The sequence below is a fragment of the Pseudophryne corroboree genome, chromosome 3 (assembly GCF_028390025.1).
Source record: "Pseudophryne corroboree isolate aPseCor3 chromosome 3, aPseCor3.hap2, whole genome shotgun sequence".
Lineage (NCBI taxonomy): Eukaryota > Metazoa > Chordata > Amphibia > Anura > Myobatrachidae > Pseudophryne > Pseudophryne corroboree.
Window position 1 is genome coordinate 706,720,951 of NC_086446.1, and position 23,522 is coordinate 706,744,472.

Genomic DNA, 23,522 nt, shown 5'->3' on the forward strand with positions numbered 1-23,522 from the left:
GGAAAACAGAACCAGGGGTGCACTTACCTGTCTTCATAAAGCAGCTTTTATTCAATCTATCAGGACAGGGCAATAAAAAGCATCAACATTTCGGTCCTACATCTGGACATCTGACAAAGGTCCATATGTAGTACCAAAACATTGATTTATTACCCTGATGGATTGAATAAAAGCTGCATTCTGAAGACTGGTGAGTGCACCCCTGATTCTGTTTTCCTGCATTGGGAAGGATTTAATTCTTTTTTTGGTGGTGACATATATACACACGTGTGTTTTTACCCGCACTCGGCGTCTTTCAAACAGCAAGGTAATGTGTATTACATGTGAATCATCAAAGTTTCGGGGACCCCCATCCTGAAGAAGGGGACGGGGTCCATGAAACATTGATGAACCACTTGTAATACACGTTACGTTGTTGTTTGAAAGACGCTGAGTGCAGCCTCTTATTTTACCCACTATTTATATACAGGTTGAGTATCCCATATCCAAATATTCCGAAATACGGAATATTCCGAAATACAGAATTTTTTGAGCGAGACTGAGATAAGTGAAACCTTTGTTTTTGATAGCTCAATGTACACAAACTTTGTTTAATACTCAAAGTTATAAAAAATATTGTATTAAATTACCTTCAGGCTGTGTGCATAAGGTGTAAATGAAACATAAATGAATTGTGTGAATGTACACACACTTTGTTTAATGCACAAAGTTATAAAAAATATTGGCTAACATTACCTTCAGGCTGTGTGTATAAGGTGTATATAAAACATAAATGCATTCTGTGCTTAGATTTAGGTCCCATCACCATAATATCTCATTATGGTATGCAATTATTCCAAAATACGGAAAAATCCGATATCCAAAATTCCTCTGGTCCCAAGCATTTTGGATAAGGGAGACTCAACCTGTATGTATATATATATATATATATATATATATATATATAACTTCAAATGGTGCGGCACTCCAGACGAAAAAGATTACTCATAACGGCAGTGTTATGAGTAATCTTTTTCGTCTGGAGTGCCGCACCATTTGAAGTTATCTATTTCCGTTTGTGAGGGCAACCAGCACAGAAACGCAATAGCCACCCTAAGGAGTGCCGGTAATATGTATCTATATATATATATATATATATATATATATATATATATATGAAAACACAAATTCCCAAGTGCGCTAAAGTGAAACGTAACTACAAAATTCTTCCAGCATTAATTTCATAGGAATGTAGACTGGAGGATGTTTAAGTCCTCCAGTTTACATTCCTACGAAATTAACGCTGGAAGTATTTTGTAGTTACGTTTCACTTTAGCGCATTTGGGAATTTGTGTTTTTCTTGTATGCTTTTGAGGTCTCCCAATAAAGATCTCTCCCATTGTGCAGCTTCCAGGTTGGCGCGAGATAAAGAAACTACTGTGTTTCTCTCTCTCTCTCTCTCTCTCTCTCTATATATATATATATATATATATATATTCAGTATGATATCCCGGTGGATGGGATGCAGGCGGTCAGAATACCGACAGCGGCATCCCGACCATCAGAATCCCAACAGCCACTTGTACAGTACCCTAACCCTCCCCTGCCCCCCACCCTAACCCTTCCCGGTGGTGCCTAACCCTCCCGGGTGGTGCCTAACCCTAACCCTCCCTTCCCTGCTGCCTAAACCTAACCCCCCCCCACCCCCCCCCGCTTGGTGCCTAACCTCCCCCTCTAAGTACCTAACCATACCTTTTTTTTTTCTTTTTAAATTGTCTATTCTTTATTGAAAATTTTCAATATGGAAAAAGAAAAAAATAGACTTTAAACAGTAACAATTACATTATGTCATCCACCACTTGGTTATACGACCATACTAGCCCCATACATTAGTGACTAGAACAACCTTTCATTAGCATTCGTATAATAAGAAATATACATACAGCACTTGTCCATTTGACACTGAATAATCGGTGCATGTTACCAAATACCAGTAGACCTATGTGCATATATATACAGACATTCCACTGCGAAGGAATATAGTAAACCAAAAGAGGAGAAAAGAAAAAAGGAAAGATGCTTGAAATAAAAAAAAGGGATATCAGAATCAATATTGATATGTCACAACGTGCCCCATGTGATACAAGTACACACATAATTACGCTGTTGCTGTAGCTCCTGTCCCTCTTCCCAACCCTGAGTCACACCATCTATCCCATTTAACATGGAATTTATGCATAGCATTCCGTTTTTTAAACATATATTTTTCTTGCCTGACTACGTTATCCACCAAAGCCCTCGATTTATATATCACCGGGGAATATTTGAACACCATACTCGCGCTATTATGACCTTGGCTAATGTAGTGAGACAAAGGACATACTGGTAGAGCACTAAGGAATGTGTCTCCTCAAGATCTAAACCAAACATTCTTGTATTAAAACTAGGCAAAGAGGGAGCCGTCTGCAAGACATCTCTCCATACTTCCTCCCAAAAGGAGAGTACTATGGGGCATTCCCACAATAAATGCCAAAATCCAGCATTTTCCAATCGGCATCTAGGCCAGAAGGAATTATCTCGAAGACTGGCCCTTGACATAGACACAGGTGTATGATATACTCTATGTAAAATATAGAAATATACTTGCTGATAACGGACACAAGGAGTAGTATACCTAAGGGATCCTAAAATCTGAATCCAGGGCTCGTTTGATAACGGGCCTATATCAGTTTTCCATTTCAATTTCAGAGGATCATTCCGGTTCGGAAACAAATTATCGTTAATCTGGGCATAGATACTAGAAACATGACCTCTGGAACCCAAACTCACTAATACTGATTTAACGGGTGAGGGTATCAGCACAGGGTCAGTGCGTATAAACTGAGATTGGATCGCACGTCTTAAGGCCCGTACACACTGGCCGATATATGAGCCATTCTCTTGAACGGCCGATATATCGCAGGACCGTCGGCCAGTGTGTACAGCCGATACGTCTATGAAGTCCGTCGTTCACAGACGTATTGCGTCGTCCCCACAGCACAGCCGACGGCCAATATATCTAATGATATATTGGTGCGTCGCTGTGTGTGTACGGCGGTCGGCCGACCGCCCGTACACATGCTGCGGCGGCCGGCGGTGATTGACAGCTGAACTGGGCGGGTGTGTGTACACGCCCTCCCAGTTCATGACGTCAGTCCTCGACGGATCGGGCACTGTGTATGCTCAACACACTGCCCGATCCGTCCATAGATATATCTGCAGATCAATTGATCTGCAGATATATCTATTAGTGTGTACCCACCTTTAGTTGTACATAACGAAAAAATGCATTATTAGGAAAACTAAACTCACTGTAGCTGATGAAATGATTTAAACGTTCCTGCACTTTATAATTGACCTAAAGTATTAACGCCCTTCAACAACCATACATTGTCTGTAGAAATTTTAAGCAGTTTGGAATATGAAGTATTGTGCCACAGGGGGGAATCCGCATCATAACCAGACCACTCAAAAAAGTATGAGCATATCGCCAAATTAATAGAGCTTGCTGAAGCAAAGGAGGCAGACCAGAGACAGACATTCCAGAAAGTAGAAAAAGTAAAGGAGAGAAGAAGGGCCCCACCTGCTCACCCAGAGAGCCCACCAAAGTCAAATCAGCAGTGTCCTTTACCCAATTAACTAAATGCGCCAGTTGAGCCGCAATATAATAGACCCTAAGATTGGGAAGACCAAGTCCTCCAGATGTTTTGGATTTGTATTAAGTTTTAATAGAGATTCTTGCCAGCCTATTTCCCCATACGAATGATGATAAATATACAGTGCTCTCAATAGTAGAGAATACTGTTTTGGGAATATATACTGGAGAGTGCTGCAGAACGTATAAAAATTGATACGGCCTAAGACAGATAGTGGCAGTTTTTTTCACACATGACATTTCATCTAAAAACCCGCTGTTATGGGAGCAATATTTGGAGACACAAAGGGGGTCATTAACGAGCTAGCAGTTTTTAGCAGCCGTGCAAACGCTATGCCGCCACCCACTGGGAGTGTATTTTAGCTTAGCAGAAGTGCAAACATTTTTATCGCAGAGCGGCTGCAAAAATTTTTTGTGTCATTTCAGAGTAGCTCAAAACCTACTCAGCGCTTGCGATCACTTCAGACTATTCAGTTCCGGATTTGACATCACACACCCGCCCAGCGTTCGCCCAGCCATGCCTGTGTTTTCCCTGGCACGCCTGTGTTTCTCCAAACACTCCCTGAAAACGGTCAGTTGCCACCCAGAAACGGCCACTTCATCTCAATCAGAATTGAAGTAAATGACTAAATTTAATCTGAGTGCTATAATTTTAGCCAATACTTTGATATCCGTGGTCAAAAGTGAAATAGGCCGATATGACTCCGGCAGAGTGGGGTCCTTTCCCGTCTTAACTAACACAACAATAATTGCTTCACACATAGAAGGAGAATTTGGTCCTTGCTCATATAAGGAGTTAAACATATCTAACAAATAAGGAACAAAAAAGTCCTTAAATTTTCTGTACACTTCCACGGGAATTCCATTGCATCCAGGACCTTTAGAGGCTGGAAACAAGGAAATTGCTGCCGCAACCTCCTCCAATGTAAATGGAGCATCGAGAATATATACAGCTTCTTGAGGCAAATGTGGCAATGCAATTTGGTCCAAATAATTCTGAAGTTGCTCGTTCATATATGCAACCTGGGAAGTGTACAGACAAGAGTAGTAACTATGAAACACCTCTGAAATCTCCTCCCAGAATAACACAACTGTCCTTGGGAATTTTGCATGCTCTGGACTATATTAGCAGTAGACTCTTCCCTTGCCAGATAAGCTAAGTAACTGCCTCCTACTTCAGCCTGGAAATATTGCTCATGTTTAGAAAATAGCAACCTATGTCTGGATTTTTCAAAAAGTTTTTCTGTCCACTCACTCTGCACATCCAGCTACAGTCCCCTATCAATACATGAATGAGAGAGGAGATACTGAGCCTCCAATTGCAGACATAATCTTTCAAGACGAGATTCCTCCTTCCTATTAAACAATTTAATATCAGAAATACGTTTAATGAAGGCACCCCTAATATAGGCCTTAAAAGCGTCATGTCTAATTAAAAGGTCTGGATGCGAAGAGTTATCAGACTAAAACCTCTTCCAATCAGCAATTAAGTCTGAGCGAGTAGACATTAAGGTCAACCAGAAAGAATTAAGTTTCCAATATCTTGTTCCCTTGGCCTGGAGCGTTTGTAACGTAAGAAGCATAGGAGAGTGATCTGAAATTCCTCTAGACAAATAGGCAACCTCCACTATATCCGAAAACAATTCTGGCAAAATTAAAACCAAATCTATCCATGACATAGTATGTAAAGAAGTGGAATAACATGAATATTGAGCAACAGAGGGATTATGATATCTCTATTTAATGGAGTTGGAGAGGGAGTATGAGAAACAGACATAACAGTACCCACATAACCATACATTTCCCATCCCTACACCCTATCCCCCCTTCTAATGCCTAAACTTAACCCCCTCCCCCCTTCCCGCAGCAGGACACAAGGGATTCCGGCTGTTGGTACTTTGACGCCGGGATCCTGAGCTCCATCTGTATTTTGATGCTGGTACAATATCCCCGGTCAGGATTCTGTCATTGGTATTTCGACCGCCGGGACCCCGTCCGACGGCATTGTAACTACATTCCACAAACTATATATATATATATATATCTTCATAATAACCTTCTTGTACAATTAAAATTGGATCATAACTCTATCAGAAATACTAATAGCTTGGTATTAAATTTATGTTGAGTGATGTTAGTTATAATAAGGATAAGTCTACAATTTAGCAGTACAATTGATAGGGTATAGATTTAGTACTTTTTAAAGCACTATATATATTTAAAACCAATTTAATGACAGCACTGGGTTAAAGTTAAATACAAATGTATGGAAGCTCTGTATGGAGGGCAAACAATTGTCCACATACATATAGTGGCTAACTTTTGCACTGGTATCAATGAATTATAAAATTCAAAAACCTGTAGTATACTCGATATACTGTATAAATCAATGTTGATTAGATATTTGGATAATGTAGGGTACTCATTCCGATAAAAGGTCCAAGTAATAAAAAAATAAACAAAGAACAACAGGTTTTCCTATTGCATGGAGTGCTTCCTTTTTTGCTGGGGCACTAACAGAACAGAAATTGTAGGTGGTTGTCATTATGACAGTGGGACCAATGGCGTCACTATGGTTGGTGTCATCCAGTGCAAATCAGGACTCTTAGCATGTACACGTGAAAAGGGGGCATGGCTTCACGGAGAAGAGGGCATGACTTCATGAAATGCCCCATCTTCAACACTCAGAGATGCTACACTGACCCCAGAAAATCTCCCCGCGCTGAGACCTTGGCAGGGGTGTTTTAACAGAGGATGGAGCTCGTGTGCATCCTCTGGGTGGACCCCCTCCTCTGTACATCACAGTAGTCACTGGCATTGTGCCGGAGTCTACTGGGCATGCGCAGGTCACTGGAAACATGGTGCCCACCATGTTCCGGAGACCAAATTGGCTACTGCGCATGCGTGGTGGCCATTTTGGCTGTGATTTTTGCCGTGACTGCAGCACCCAATGATGTACTCTGGAAAGGTAATTATTAAAATGGGTGCAGTGTGCACGGCGTGGGCCCCTCCTGGACCAAGGGGCCCGTGTACACTGCACCCATTAAAGAAATGCCTATGGACTTTGGATGGTGTCACCCAGTGCAGACTGCACTCCCCTAGTTACACCAACGAGTACATATTTCTCTGTTACAGAGTCTCCAGTCCAGACTGTCATAGCCTAGTGCTATAAGTTTCTTTTTGGGGAGACTGCACTGCATTTTTGCCCCCACCCGCTTGTATTTTGCAGTTACCAGCCTAGGCTAGTGGTGGTAGTACTTTGGAGAGGGGGCTTTTTTGCAATAAAATGCCAGTCATAATCAAGCTATATAAATAGTTGATTGAATTATGTTTCCTACCTTTTTAATACTCTTTTTATCAGGAACAAATCCTGACAGAAACTCCACCACAACCATTGCCATGTTAGTCTCAGGTCGCTTTCCAGTGTATCTACAACAGAATGGAAGATAAAAATGAGTGAGCACTAGGTTCAGGAGCATAATGTACCAAACATGGTCAATCATCAATAGTGGACATTAAGAAAGGAACACAGATTAGACGTAATTTCCTGCTTGGACTATTGTAACCGCCTTCTCTCTGGTTTTCCTCAGTTGCACCTCTCTTCACTTAAATAATCCTGCTGCTCATCTCATTTTACTAACCTGGGGCATGGTGTCTCAAAGCCGTGTCCCGGCTATCTCAGCTATCCAGCTATAGCCGGGACACGGCTATCTCAGCTATCCAGCTATAGCCGGGACACTGCTCTACTGTGCACCTGTGGTCAACCATCAAGCTGTGCCCCAGCTGTCTCAGCTATCCAGCTCTGCTGTACACCTGTGGTCAAGCATCAAGCCATGTCCCGGCTGCCTCATCTATCTAGCTGTCCTGCTTTGCTGTGCACCAGTGCTCAAGTATCAAGCCTGTCCCGGCTATCTCAGCTATTCAGCTACCCAGCTATACTGCAAATCTGTGTTCAAGCATTAAGCCGTGTTCCGGCTATCTAGCTTTTCAGCCACATACCTGTGGTCAAGAAATCTTTTAAGACTATTATTTGTGATTCTTCTATCATATCCTGTAAGTTACAGTAAACCTCCTTGCTTTACTCCAAGGCTTCTGCATCCATTTCCTGGTACAAACCCTAGTTCGGGTCCAACAGATTCTCAAAGTCTGACACTCAGACTCCAGTTAAATGTAACCCTTACATACAAAGCCTTAAACCACTCCTCCCCTACCTTCATCTCTCACCACATCTATGTCCATACTCCTTCCTGCCCATGAAGCTCTTCCATCATCTTTTCTCCAACCTGGCTCTTCTCTTCATGCTTACCTCCAAGATTTTGCTCAAAATACCCCCATACTAAGAAACACACTACTTCAGCCAGTCAAACTAGTTATTATTAAAGCATACCAGCCCTCTTGATAACTCGTCATTGTTCTCCTCTACCACTCCATAATGTATCCTTCCCAGTTTACTTTGCAACTGTTTACCCTTCCCTTTAGTACATAAGCCTTTTACAGGCAAGGCCCTCTACCCTCATGTTCCCTCTTTGCACTATCCATGACACCAATTTTTCCAGTTCCTTTTGTGTTTATCTGCTGTACTGAAAAGACTGAAAATGCACGTTGTTTAGGTAATACTATAAGAAAACACACAGAAGAAAGAGGTGGTTGTGAGCACGCAGTTTGAGCTACAGTATCTGGCCATTCAACGTAAGGGAAGGAAACATATTATACACTTAATAATTATGAGGCTAATTTTTAATCTAATGGAAGGATGAATAAGTCTGATGGCACATAAGCGGTCAGGTTGTCGGGTATGGCATAGATTGGGTATCTATTGGTTTGGGTTATGGACTTGCTGTTTGATGGACATATAGAGTTCTAGAGAAGGGTTTCCTTATTATATGTGAGGGTTTAAGTTTTTTACTTAGTCTATTAGTTTACATAAACTAGCTGCGGGATCTTCCTTTTTGCAGATTAAAGTTCCTGCTCTCTGCCAGGCTAAGTAGATAATTTACTTGTTTCTTATTTGCCCATTTTTTCTTTTTGTTTTCCTCCTGTAGCTCACTTCTTCTTCCTTTGATTGTAACGTTGTTTTCCATCTTTCCATGCTCTGTCTTCTGTTTCCACTTTTCTCTTTTTTCTTTCCCCCTTTTAAAAATTTCCTGCACCTCCCTTTTTAGTTTACGCTCCCTGTCCTATTATGACTCTGCCAAAAGGGTTTGTGCCTCTTCCCTGGCACCTCACTAACCACTCATGCCCCCCACTCTTCTTTGGGCATCTCTCATTTAAAGCTGTGTCAGGGGTTGCAGCCTGCTCCAACTAAAGATCCCATAGCCAGAGATTTGTCAGAGGTCCCTGCTCCCTGCAATCAGTTTTGGGCCTTCAGAAATGCTCTCCATTTCTCTATTTCATAATAGTTGGTGCATGAACCCACAGCACTGAACATACTTCAAGTTGGATTCAATGGAGCAATACTAGTCCCCAACCAAACAGGCTCTCTGAGCATTCTTTTGGCATCCCTGTCCTGCACTTCCGACTTCCAGCACTGGCTCCTATTGCTTAATAATGGCCATTAAACTCATTATGCAGAGGTGGGCTGTGGCAAACAAACTAGCCACATCTGTGGAGCAGGTTTCTGACAGCACCCTCCTGCCGCTGCCCCCTCTCCTGGACCTTTACAGTTTTTGATCCTTCCAATGCATTTTGTAGCCAGAGCTTTTTCCCACTGGACCCCTCTGCTAGCCACCATTGAGGATTGCTGAGGTTTCTAGCACATATGATACTAGTGAGCATCAGCTTTTTTTAGGGCATGAGTTTGGGCTCACTTTCTGGTGCAAGCAACAAAGGAACCAAACCACCAAATTAGCCAAACAGACTTATGCAGGTAAATATGGGGAGTCCCCAGAGTAAACTTGGTGATGTTGACTGGGATCACTACCCACACAGATATGGTGCACTGTGCCAAAACTGTGACTATTGTTGCGTGAGGGACATGATTAATATGCTACATGGACATAATTACATTAATGGAGAATACTTAAAAATGCTTTGAAGCAGCTAAGAGGTGCGGGCGAATCGGAAAAGATTAATTTATCTGAGCACCACAGTGTCATCAAGTACATGCATTTAACTCATGGCATGTATAACAAGTCCAGGTGGAACAGATGTGTCCACATACAGATAGCCTTAATATACTGTACCATGTGGCATGACATCACGATTGCAATCTATTAAATACTGTAGTAAGATCAACCACTTCAGAAAAAAATGTTCAGTGCTGTAATACACTGTACAGTACATTACTGGGTTGGGAAATACTAAAGAAAATATAATTTCTGGCACTGTACTTTAGTTTGAAGACAGTAGCTCACATTCAATCACATATTGTTATAATGTCAATAAATTGTCTCTGAGATTTATTTCTCAGGGGATTGCCCAATACAGTATATTGAAGTAAAAGTAGATGTGACAATGGATTGGGCTTTACAATGTTATTCTTACCTCACATCCACATGGAGTTCAAAGTTTGTCTGTGCTTCATGGGTGCAGACGGCTGGTTGGGTGCTGACATTGACGGAAAAGTGGTCATCCGAATGGTCAGGAAGACTGTTATAATGCACATGTGACTGCAAGCAAATAAATATTGTATCAACAACAATCTAGCCATTAATTCATTTCACATTCAGTTATTGATCAGCATTTTTTAGTTTATTTTGAAAATGAGCTAATTTTTATTTTCATTTTTACAACAAAGTTTGTTATTTTTATAAATGAAGTTCATTTTATTCTTGTTACTCAAAAAAAAAGATATGTCCAATACTTAAAGTCTTTCACAATTAACATCTATCTATCTATCTATCTATCTATCTATCTATCTATCTATCTATCTATCTATCTATCTATATTAAATAAAACATTTTTAAAATGATAATACATATTTCACATAATGTTATGAAAAGTAGTAATATATACAATAATATCTTTAAAAATGCAATTTTATAATTATTCTGTATTAATGATAAAACTATTCTACAGTATATAAAGATACCATAAAAAAAGAAAATAAATAATTACATTATATTATTAATAATGATATACTCAATATTTTTACAACGCAAACTACAATATATGTATATCAATTGATTCCCTGGTCAATTAGATAAATAAGAATCTTTTACAGAGTAGGGTGCAAAACATTAAATTCTATTTGTTTTACAGGGAACTTAAAGATTTTAAGCTATGTAACCAGTACTGTACAGTATGTATTATTGTTATTTGTAATATGGCTATTTTTATTATTATAATTTATTTATATGGCAACACAAGGGTTTAAGATAATATTCTAAATTGTTTTCTTACAACAAAAAACAATTTAGGTTATTATCTTAAACAAAAGTCCCGGCTCGGACCTCCATGCCATTTTCGAAATCCAAAACAAGTCTGAACGTCAGATTCTCCCAGGGCTTGGTTTCCATAAATGGTGCCGCTGCTTGGACTCAGTGCCATTTCCGTCTAGTGCACGCTAACGTTAGCTGCGCTGTACTCTGCTGTAGGGGTCGTCTGGCTGTGTGTGTTTGAGAGTATCACGGTGCTCCATTTCTCAAGTGCTATCTGTGCATAAATTACTGCTGCTACCGTGAATCACTATTGTCTGCTGCACACTGTGTTGTGTCTAGGCTGGGCTGTGTATAGTCACTGTATATAGGGGCACATGGCTGTATGTTGCACTGGACTCTGATATATACTGTGATGTGCCCAGGCTCACAAAGAGCTGTGTATAGTCATTGTTTGAACTGGGCTGCAAGTTCAAAAGCAAAAAAAGAAAATATATATATTTCTATTGTTTTGTTTGCAATGTTTTGTGCGCTTTACCCTATTACACTCTGTTCAAGTACATCTATAAGCCCTGTGATTCCATGCGTTTAAATCAGGCTACAAGTTCAAAAGCAGGAAGAAAAAAAATATAGTTCTATTGTATTGTTTGCACTGTTTGTTGCGCTTTACCCTATTACATTGTGTTCACATGCATCTATAAGCCCTGCGATTCCACACAGTTTTAACCAGGCTGCAAGTAATATATATATATTTATTTTTTCAATTGTTTTGTTTGCACTGTTTGGTGCACTTTAATCTAGTGCACTTTGTTCAAAGCCCTGTGACTCCACACAGTGATCTGCGAATTGAAAAATGGATAACGACCAGTTTACAGAAGAGGAACCAAGTACTGTCACAGCAGCTGCTGCCACCAGTCATGATGATGACACTAGTCATTAAATGTCATCTACTAAATTCGATGCTCATGGGAAGACAACAATATACAGTAAACACATGTAATAAAGGGTAATGACCAATACAGTCTTGTTTGCGCAGAAAAGACAATATTTTACTTACTTGTAAATAGACACAACCTTTTCCAGTGGCAGTTACTGTATATTCACCAGGGAATTCTGGCAGGACTACTGTCTGCAGAAGACCACTATTATCTTTGTCCACATGAATTTCTTTGTGGAACCCAGACTTTGACTCAACTGTAACCGTTGCATCTCCCTTCTTGTGGTGAGTGGCCTTGGCATATTTAGCAAGAGCTTGAATACCTACTGTAGAGTCCTACAAAACCAAATTGATATGTTTTTAATGATAAAGAGGCCTATCTGAAATTAACTATGCTTTTGTGAATTTAATATTTGATAATTAATTTGACAATAACAGGAGATGCATTGGCCTTAGGCTTATTAGACTAATACTGTAAATACATTGTCACCATATGCTTTAAATTTGAATTTTGATCTTGGTTAATTTTACAATTTTAAGTATGTTACCTTCTTAAAGCATTTGCCTTTAACAATGTTTTCCTTTTATTACCTTTTATTAGATAGTTTATATAGATATTTTAATGTTGCTGTACTTATTTTGACTTGGCATATAAAATACAATAGTATAATCTAAGTACCATAAATAAGTATATTAGGACTGTTTTAACATGAATTAATGTTATTTTTTTATGTTACATTTTATCACAATTCATCTGAAATGTTAAGCACAGTCTTAAGGCCCCCAAACATCTGCAGTGTATTGTTGCAATACCCCAATATCACCTGCCCCTGGGTCGGGAGATTGGGAATTTTAAACAAGTTGCATTTTCCTGATTGCCAAATGCAACCAAAAATGACTGGGATTGTCAATCGAGAATTAATATGTAGAATGTCCTCGATTTCCAATGGATCATCGATTGATGGCCACTGATAGGCTTTTTTGATCAGTGAATCAGGTCAGTTTGGAGAACAGGGAAGTGACCATCTGATGTATGAAGCCCTTTATTTTAAAGTGAAAGCTATTGTACAGTAAGTCAAATTCTCATCATGATTGAGAGAGTGCATGCAAAACACAGGCTGAAATGCATGTTACCCTACAAATTAAATCTCCTCATTAGAATGTATGTTGTACAGCACAATGATACAGGAGCCTACAGTTACTAAGATTGCCTGGGAAAGGCTGCTTCTCAACTCTACTGCATATGTCACACTCTAGAAATCAGCCAATCATAGCGTGAGTAACTAAAACTGTATGTTGTGCACTTAAATGTCTACCATAGGCGTCAGAATGGGGGGGCAAGGGGGCAGCTCCCCCCTAAACAAGATGGAGGCGCGGATGAGTGCTTAACCCCGGATCCCCGCAGGGGACTCCTCCTGTAAAATCAATGTGATGCCGCTGCCTGTTATGCCCCATGTCCTCCTAGCCGGCTCTTCATTGATGAATTACTGGGAGGGAGGCGTGGCCATGCTGAGTCTGCTGGGACAACCCCGCCTCCTCCCAGTAATACATATGTGATGAGCCGGGCGAGCTAGGAGGACATGGGGCATAGCAGGCAGCTGCAGCACACTGATTTTACAGCATGAGTCGCAAGTAGGTAAGCGCCGCTCACCCGCACTGGGGGAGTGGGGAGGTTTGGCGGGGAGCGCCAAAATGTAATTTTTACTACGTCCCCCCAACCTCAAAACATTCCAGCGCCCCTGATGTCTACTAATTTCTCATTTTGCTTTTTTATTGTGTTGTTTTGATTTGCAATTGTTTTGTTTAATAAACTGCATTAGAATAAATAAGGAATTTATTTTAGAAAATATTGACCAGCACTGTAAAGGTGGATACACACTGATAGATATATCTGCAGATCAATTGATCAGCAGATATATCTATGGACGGATCGGGAAGTGTGCTGTGCATACACACTGCCCGATCCGTCGGGGACTGACGTCATGAACTGGACGGGCGTGTACACACGCCCGCCCATTTTAGATGTCAATCAGTGGCGGCCACCGCAGCATGTGTACGAGCGGCTGGCTGGTCACCCGTACACACACAGCGATGCACCAACATATTGGTAGATATACTGGCCGTCAGCTGTGCTGCGGGGCCAACGCAATATGTCTGTGAACGACTGAGTTCACAGACATATCGCCCGTACACACTGGCCGACGGACCCGCGATATATCGGCCGTTTAATAGAACAGCCGATATATCGGCCAGTGTGTACCCACCTTTAGTTATTCTATTTCTTTACCGTAACATTGTGTATAAGATACACCCTTCTTTATAGTAGTACAAGTTCTCTCCTTTTTCACTATTTAACAACATTTATAGAGGCAGCACAGAAAATTCAGTGTAAAACATGGAGACTGATGTGTGCCACCACCAATATAAGATATTTTGGCATTTATTGTATCTAAGATGTGTAACCTGAGACGAGTAGAATCCTCCCCATGGATTTTGCTGTGTTATAAGATAACGGACGATGTCTGCGCTCTCTTCAACATCTTTCTGTGCGATTGTTTTTTCAGAAAGCAAAGCCAGAATTACATAGGCAGATGTCTCAACGTCTACTTGCTTGTATACGTCTGTTTCCCAATGCTTAAATCCTTCTATGGAGATTCACAATGAAAATAAGAATAATGGGAGAAATCAATGCTCATTTGATTTATGGATAATAATGGAAAATAATTATTTAACATTAAGGGGGGTATTCAATTAGCCTCATGGTTTATCCCGCGACTCAATGTCATCAAACATCCCCAATGCTTTTAAACTACTTAGCCTTTTTTCCCAGCACCTAAAAATCAGGATTCATGTGCGGAAACCCACTGATTCTACGGAATCAATGTTTTTTTCCCTGCATGTAAAACCCGGTTTTGTATTTTTTCCGCGGAATTTACCTCACAGTTCATGGAGCTGCAAGGTTCAGTATGACTGCGGGAACTTGCGCATGGGGTAATCCTCGGTAATTGGATTTCCCTTGGCACGGCAGCCGCCGGTGATTGATTGAGCAGGGTTTAATTGAATACCCCCTTAAGATTGTCAAGTTCTAGAACTACTGGATTGAAAGATGTTCACGGATAACATAAATGCACTGAATGCACTTGTTATTTATACAAGTAATGTGAGTTTGGGATACACTGTTCTTCAATAACTACTTTCTCATGGTTGTATAGTAATTTTATGCCCATATATTATTATTCTGAAGCTGCCCATAAAAGATAACAGATTTACCTATGCTCATTTTTGCTGCAACATGGCTTGCTGCATGGCATGCCAGGCTAAACCTATTCGCAGCTGGTGATCGCTCCATTCACTCCTAATACAATAAATGGAGCAATCACCGCCTTCGATTAGTCATGGACTGGCCCGCCATATAGCATGGCTACATCTGTACACTGGCATTGTCATTATCAGTCCCATTTGTGGCCACCATTCACAACTTTTAATTTCTCAGGGGGACATTTACTAAACAGTGATAAGAGCTGAGAAGTGAGCCAGTGGAGAAGTTGCCCATGGTACCCAATCACCACTGAAATAACATCTATAATTTGCATACTATAAAATTATACAGAGCTGCTGATTGGTTGATGGGGCAACTTCTCCACTGGCTCACTTCTCCGCTTTTATCACTGCTTAGTAAATGTCCCCCTCAGTCTCTCTGCAACTTCCTTCTCCATCAACAACACATGCAAACACATGCACGCATGCACACACAGACACACACACACACACACACACACACACACACACACACACACACACAACATTCCTTTGCCAAAACTGAGCCACAGCTAATAACAAATGATTTATTGTCTTGTTCATCTTAAATACTCTGTTACTCCTCGCACCTTTCTTTATGGCAGTCTTGTCTAAATGCTTCAGCGCCTCCTGTCTTAGTTCACTGTCTCCTGCCAGAGTGAAGGCATAGGCCAGAAGAGCCTGGGTATAGGGAGACGTAATGCTGTGTGCTTCTTTCCTTAAACATTTCAATGCATTCTCCACAATGCTTCCCTAAACAGAGAACATTGTCATTAGGGGCAAAGTGGGGAAAGGAAGAGATCACTGGTTAAAAAGCTTTCCCCAGAAACAGACAGCAGAAAGGTTAATTATTTACTGCAGTGGTTTCTAATACTAACACAATGGGGGGAATTCAAATGTTTGAAAAGTCGGTTGGGTGTCTGTTTTTTCCTGTCTATTAGATAGGAAAAAAACAGACACCCAACTGACTTTTCAAACAACTGAATATCCCCCAATGTCTCATGTTTTTATATCGTAGAGTGAGAATCATATTTTACAAAGAATTGCATTCCTATTGTTCACCATGCAGCTGGACATATAATTGTCAGCCATTTCAGCCATTTATCGTGTAAAGCAGGACATTGTGATCTGCACTCACTCACTGTACAGAGTCATCCATCACAGACAATGCTCACAGCAAATTTTATATGTGTGTCATACTGTAGTTCTTTTCTCCAGTCTTCCACTCCATAACTCAGCCCATATTACCCTGCGCTCAGCCCATAACCTAACTCCTGATACCTTATTCATGCCAGCAGTCACTTTCAACATCCGGTTCCCTCCCCAGTGGAAAGTAACTTTGGGGTCTATTCATGAAGCAGTGAAAAGAGTAGAGAAGTGAGCCAGTGGAGAAGTTGCCCATGGCAACCAATCAGTGTTGAGGTAACATTTATCAAGAGCACTCTATAAAATTATACAGAGCAGCTGATTGTTTGACATGGGCAACTTCTCCAATGGCTCTCTTCTCCATACTTTTCATTGCTTCGTGAATAGACCCCTCTGTTAATAGCCTACACCTGATCAGTTGATGCATCTCGCCTGTGTTCATAGTACCTCTATTGTTACTCTTGCTTCATGTTCTCCACCTACACAACATACAGTACTCACACAAAGGCTGGGATGTAATGAAGTCCGAGTTCAGCGGCCGAGCTCGGACGTTTTTTTAAAGGGGCAATCATGTACAAGGCATGCTTTAGACATAAAAAAAGGGTCTATTCATGATGCAATGAAAAGAGTGGAGAAGTGAGCCTGTGGAGAAGTTGCCCATGGCAACCAATCAGCTGCTCCATATAATGGTATAGTATGCAAATGATAAATGTTACTTCAATGCTGCTTGGGGTTCTGTCTGCGCTGTTCTGTGTTCCCGTGTCTGCAAGCTCATTTGCACAAGTCTAAGGGAGGGAAGGGGGGGTGCACAGTGGCGACTGTACATGGAGGACACAGTGCCTGCTGTATGGAATAGGGCTCACTTGAACAAGCCAAAGGGGGAGGAGAGAAGGTGCACAGTGCCTGCTGTTCGGTACAGGGTTTGGGTTGGGAAGGAGGGGGTTGCATGGTGCTGTCTGCAGCCAGCACACAAATATCTGCATCAGGATCAGCATCACCTCGGCGTGTTGTCCTCCCAGCACCGCTGCTCTAGACTGGTGGTGCCTGGGTCAGGATGCAGTGAGGCAGCAGCAGTGTTAGGACAGGCTCTCCGAGGGGCCTTCCTGTGTTGGGGATCAGGTATGCTGGAAGGAGGTGACTGTCACAAAACTAGATGGAATCTAGAAAACTAGACTTATCGATCACGGGGGGAAATTGCGTGATTTTTTCAAACTAGTCGGACAGACCGGTTTTGGCAGTTTTTCGGCATGTGGGAGCAAATGGTTGATTATCGTTTGCTCCAACACACTAGCCGATTATCTTTCCAACCAGCCAACTAGTTGACTGAACAAACTGGTTCTGGTGCATGGCCAGCAAAACTGTCAAGTTACAGGCTGTGCAAGAGACTGATTGGTTACTATAAGCAACTTCTCTACTTTCTCCAACATTCTATATAAAAAGGGGTTGTTATTCATGTAGGTGCAAATTGGAGGATTATTCCCTATAGTTATACAAACAGAAACATGGAAGGGCGAGATGTGATGAAATCCGTGCTGGATGCCGGCTGAACTCAGACTTTTTTTAAAGGGGCAATCCTGTACAAGGCACGGTTTAGCCTTGTACATAGGGGGTATTCAGAGTTGATCGCAGCAGCAAATTTGTTAGCAGTTGGGCAAAACCATGTGCACTGCAGGGGAGGCAGATGTAACATTTGCAGAGAGAGTTAGATCTGGGTGGGTTATTTTGTTTTTGTGCAGGGTAAATACTGGCTGCTTTATTTTTACACTACAATTTAGATTTCAGTTTGAACACACCCCACCCAAATCTAACTCTCTCTGCACATGTTATATCTGTCCCCCTGCAGTGCACATGGTTTTGCCCAACTGCTAACATTACATCCCGGCCAAAGAATTTGACGGCAGATTAGAACCACTTGACCCATCTGGGTACAGTCATCACAACGTGGTCTTACAAACGCATTAGTAATATCTAATTTCTTAGATATATCCTAAATATATTAAACTAGGTGATTCATCGCGCCCTACGGGCGCTCTTCACACCGTCGATAGGGGCTACGCCCCGTTAACCTCTGCACGCCTTTGAACATACGCAGGGCGGTAGATAACAGAATCAGAAACGCAGGGCAGTATAGAGGGCATACAGAAATGGGTTCCGGTTGAGATAAGATAGAGAGGCGTAGGGGGAGAGAAAGGGAATGTACAGAAACGCTGTGCGATCGGTAAAGGATAGGGAGAGGCAGGGTGGTAGGGAGAGGATAAAGAGAGGGAAGGTGTTTGACAGAAAATACCGTTGCAAGGGGCTACGATCCATTATCCCCTGCACGGGCTTCAGCTGTGCTATAATTGTTATTATATGGAGTATTACCTGTTTTTTTTTTTATGGCAGTGGGTAAATATTGTAAGGGGGGAGGGCGTGCGATTGTCAAGGGGGCGTAGGCCTTTGTGAGGGCGTGCAGAGTGGCCGCAGGGCACATTGAATAACATAGTGTAGAGTGTAGTATATATTGCTAGTGTCTGCATTATGAAGTACCAGATGAGTAACAGCAATGCACTGTAGATAAGATACGAAGGTGCTGTGGCCACAGGTAGCAGAGCCGCTTATACACACAATGGCCACAGGTAGCAGAGCCGCTTATACACTCAATACCCACAGGTAGCAGAACCGCTTATACACACAATGGCCACAGGTAGCAGAGCCGCTTATACACACAGTGGCCACAGGTAGCAGAGCCGCTTATACACACAATACCCACAGGGGTCAGAGGCGCTTATACACACAGTGCCCACAGATAGCAGAGCCGCTTATACACACAATACTCACAGGTAGCAGAACCGCTTATACACAGAATACCCACAGGTAGCAGAACCGCTTATACACACAATACCCACAGGGGGCAGAGGCGCTTATACACACAGTGCCCACAGATAGCAGAGCCGCTTATACACACAATACCCACAGGTAACAGAACCGCTTATACACACAATACCCACAGGTAGCAGAACCGCTTATACACACAATACCCACAGGGGGCAGAGGCGCTTATACACACAGTGCCCACAGGTAGCAGAGCCGCTTATACACACAATACCCACAGGGGGCAGAGGCGCTTATACACACAGTGCCCACAGGTAGCAGAGGGGCTTATACACACAGTGCCCACAGGTAGCAGAGGCGCTTATACACACAATACCCACAGGTAGCAGAGCCGCTTATACACACAATGGCCACAGGTAGCAGAGCCGCTTATACACACAATACCCACAGGTAGCAGAGGCGCTTATACACACAGTGGCCACAGGTAGCAGAGCCGCTTATACACACAATGCCCACAGGTAGCAGAGCCGCTTATACACACAATACCGACAGGTAGCAGAACCGCTTATACACACAATACCCACAGGTAGCAGAGCCACTTATACACACATTACCCACAGGTAGCAGAACCGCTTATACACACAATACCCACAGGGGCAGAGGCGCTTATACACACAGTGACCACAGGTAGCAGAACCGCTTATACACACAATGGGCACAGGTAGCAGGGCCACATGTACACACATTACCCACAGGTAGCAGAACCGCTTATACACACAATACCCACAGGGGGCAGAGACGCTTATACACACAGTGCCCACAGCTAGCTGAGCCGCTTATACACACAATACCCCCAGGTAGCAGAGGCGCTTATACACAGTGCCCACAGGTAGCAGAGGTGCTTATACACACAATGGGCACAGGTAGCAGAGCCACGTGTACACACAATACCCACAGGTAGCAGAGCGGCTTATACACACAATACCCACAGGTAGCAAAGCCGCTTATACACACAGTGACCACAGGTAGCAGAGCCGCTTATACACACAGTGTGCACAGGTAGCAGCGCCACTTATACACAATGGGCACAGGTAGCAGTGTTGCTTATACACATAATGGCCACAGTATTAGTGTTTCTAATTAATCCAATGTCCATTGCTAGCAACTATACTCACAAAAGTTTGGGGGGTTTGGAAAGGGGGTGGGTTCAGTGAGGTTCCTATCCGTGGGAATCACTTGTAACGGCTGAGGATGGTGATTCGAGGTGCTACGTGTGGTGGAGGGTTGGGTGTGGGAGGGGGTCTAGAGGTGTTGTGGGTGGCGGAGGGATGGGTGCAGGGGCATGGATGGCGTAAAGGGTGCAGAGGTCCTGTGGGTGGGGGAGGTGTAGAGGGGGCGCGGATGGGGAGTGTAGTTGCTGTTGGTGGGGGAGGGGTGGGGGAGGGGGACTGTGGATGAAGGAGGGGGTATGGAGGTGATGTGTGTGTGGGAGGGGCGATGTAGGGGTGTGCGTTTGGAGGTGCAGGGGGGGTGAGGTTAGGTGATGGGTTCCAGAAGTGCTGTGCTTGGGGGAGGTGTGGGATGGCACGGATGGGGGATGTAGATGTTGTGGATGGGGGAGGGGTGGATGCGGGGGAGCTGTGGATGGGGGAGGGAGTCCGGAGGTGGTTCGGGTGGTGGTCCAGAGGTGTTGCAGGTGGGGGAGGGGCAGGTGTGGGAGGTCCGCAGATGTGGAGGGTGCCTGTAGATAATGCGGGCGGGTAGGTGCTGTGGTTGTGGGAGTGGCGGGGGTGTTGCGGAGGGGTACGTGATCTGGATGGGGTAGGTGATGTGGATGTGAGGTAGCTAGGGGAGGGGCGGGTGCGGGGATGGCACGGATGGGGGAGGGGGTCCGTGGGTGCTGTGGATGAGTGAGTGGTGGGTGTGGGGTTACGGCGGTTGTAGTGGGCCAGGTGTGCTGCTGCAGTGGGTGGGGGAGGGTGCCGGTGCAGGGATACCGCAGTTGGGGTAGGGCGGTTGGTGCAGCTGCGGCGGGTAGGGGAGGGGCAGGGGAGGGGGTGCGGTGGTGGGGAAGGGGCGGGTGTGAGGATGCTGCGGGAGGGTTGGGGGGGGGGCGGGAGGGGGTGTGGATGGGGTCTGTAGATGCTGGTGGTGGAGGGGCAGGTGCAGGAGGCTGTGGATGAAGGAGGGGGTCTGGAGGTGCTGTGTGTGGGGGAGGGGCGATGTAGGGGGAGTTGGGGTTGCAGAGGGGGAGGTTGGGTGATGGTTTGTAGAAGTGCTGGGGGTGGGGGAGGTGTCTGTAGATGATGGGGGTGGGGGAGGTGCTGTGGGTGGGGGACAGGTGCGGAGGGGGGCAGGGGCTGGAGCAGTGGTGGTGCAGTTGGGTGGTGGGAGGCAGCTGCTGGGGTTCAGAGGGTTGGGGAGGTGGTGCGGGTGGGGGAGGGGTGGGTGCAGGATGGGGCAGTTGCGGTGGTGGTGCGGGTTGGGTGAAGGGTGCAGCAGGGGGGAGAGGTGGGTATGGGGGAGGGGCAGGGTTGCAGCGGGTGGGGGAGGGGCGGGGGGTGCTGCAGGTGTGGGAGCTACGGGTGGGGGCGTGAGTGCCGCGGGTGGGAGCGGATGTGGGGGATGCATTGGGTGCCGCAGGGGGGGCCAGCGGGTGTTGGTGCTGTGGGTGGGGGAGGGGCCAGAGTGCCACGGGTGGTGCGGGTGTTGGTGCTGCGGGTGGGAGTGCCGCGGGTGGGGGGCGAATGCGGTTGGTTTGCCTCGGGTGTTGGTGCTACCGGTGGGGGAGGGGGCGGGAGTTCTGCGGGTGGGTGGCGCGGGTGTTTGTGCTCTGGGTGGGGGAGGGGACGGGAGTGCGGCGGGTGGTGGGTGGATGCGGCGGGTGTTTGTGCTACGGGTGGGGGCGGGAGCAGTGGCGCCACAACGTGGGTGCGGGCCGCACCCGGGTGTTACCCTCTGAGGGGTGACACCAAAGTGCCGGCTCCTGTCACAGTGCAGAAGCCAGCACTGCCCCGACCCACAATGTGCCGAAAACGGGGGGTCGGGACGCAAAGCAACGCCCCCTTCCGCAAAGCCACGCCCCCTTTTCACCCGCGACCGCGGGTAAGTGACGGGTGGATGCCGCGGGTGGGAGGCAGATGTGGGTGGTTGCCGCGGGTGGGAGGGGGGCGAGTTGTGCCGAAAATGGGGGTCGGGACGCGAAGTCACGCCCCCTTTCGCGAAGCCACACCCCATTTTCACCCGCGACCGCGGGTAAGTGACGGGTGGATGCCGCCGGTGGGGGCAGATGCGGGTGGTTGCCGCGGGTGGGAGGGGGGGCGAGTTGTGCCGAAAACGGGTGTCGGGACGCGAAGCCACGCCCCCTTCCGCGAAGCCACGCCCCCTTTTCACCCGCGACCGCGGGTAAGTGACGGGTGGATGCCGCGGGTGGGAGAGGGAGCGAGAGCAGCTGCCAGTGCTCAGCATGTCCCCCTGAACTCTGCAGCAGCCGCTAGTCTGTGAGGCGGGTAGTGTGGGTTCCGCTTATAGTCAGCGGCTGCGGTGTCACCAGAGAGAGTGTACGGAGAGAAGGGAGACAGGGGACTGGGCGGAGATGGGGAGGGGACTGGGCGGAGAGAGGGAGGGGACTGTTCCTGGCCAGATCTGTGCCTGTGACTCCGCCCAGCGTTACGGGCACAGAGTCACAGACTTGGGCAAATATATATTAAATTTCTCTAACGTCCTAAGTGGATGCTGGGGACTCCGTCAGGACCATGGGGATTAGCGGCTCCGCAGGAGACAGGGCACAAAAATAAAGCTTTAGGATCAGGTGGTGTGCACTGGCTCCTCCCCCTATGACCCTCCTCCAAGCCTCAGTTAGGTTTTTGTGCCCGTCCGAGCAGGGTGCAATCTAGGTGGCTCTCCTAAAGAGCTGCTTAGAAAAAGTTTTTAGGTTTTTTATTTTCAGTGAGTCCTGCTGGCAACAGGCTCACTGCTACGAGGGACTTAGGGGAGAGAAGTAAACTCACCTGCGTGCAGGATGGATTTGCTTCTTAGGCTACTGGACACCATTAGCTCCAGAGGGAGTCGGAACACAGGTCTCACCCTGGGGTTCGTCCCGGAGCCGTGCCGCCGACCCCCCTTGCAGATGCCGAAGTTGAAGAGGTCCAGAGGTCCGGAAACAGGCGGCAGAAGACTTTCAGTCTTCATAAGGTAGCGCACAGCACTGCAGCTGTGCGCCATTGTTGTCAGCACACTTCATACCAGCGGTCACTGAGGGTGCAGGGCGCTGGGGGGGCGCCCTGGGCAGCAATGTATTATACCTTTTTTATGGCTAAAATACATCACATATAGCCCT

The 23,522-nt window shown here is 45.1% G+C and overlaps 1 protein-coding gene across 1 annotated transcript in view; it reads right to left on the bottom strand.

Annotated features, from left to right (window-relative positions):
• LOC135056656 (alpha-2-macroglobulin-like) overlaps window positions 1–23,522 on the bottom strand; it is a 213,897-nt gene that overhangs the window by 9,826 nt on the left and 180,549 nt on the right. Inside the window, exons 28-32 of the mRNA XM_063962102.1 lie at window positions 15,814–15,976; window positions 14,390–14,571; window positions 12,047–12,262; window positions 10,157–10,281; window positions 7,012–7,102 (exon numbers count right to left, since the gene is read on the bottom strand). Coding sequence (XP_063818172.1) covers window positions 7,012–7,102; window positions 10,157–10,281; window positions 12,047–12,262; window positions 14,390–14,571; window positions 15,814–15,976 — 777 coding nt within the window. The remainder of the gene's footprint in view (window positions 1–7,011; window positions 7,103–10,156; window positions 10,282–12,046; window positions 12,263–14,389; window positions 14,572–15,813; window positions 15,977–23,522) is intronic.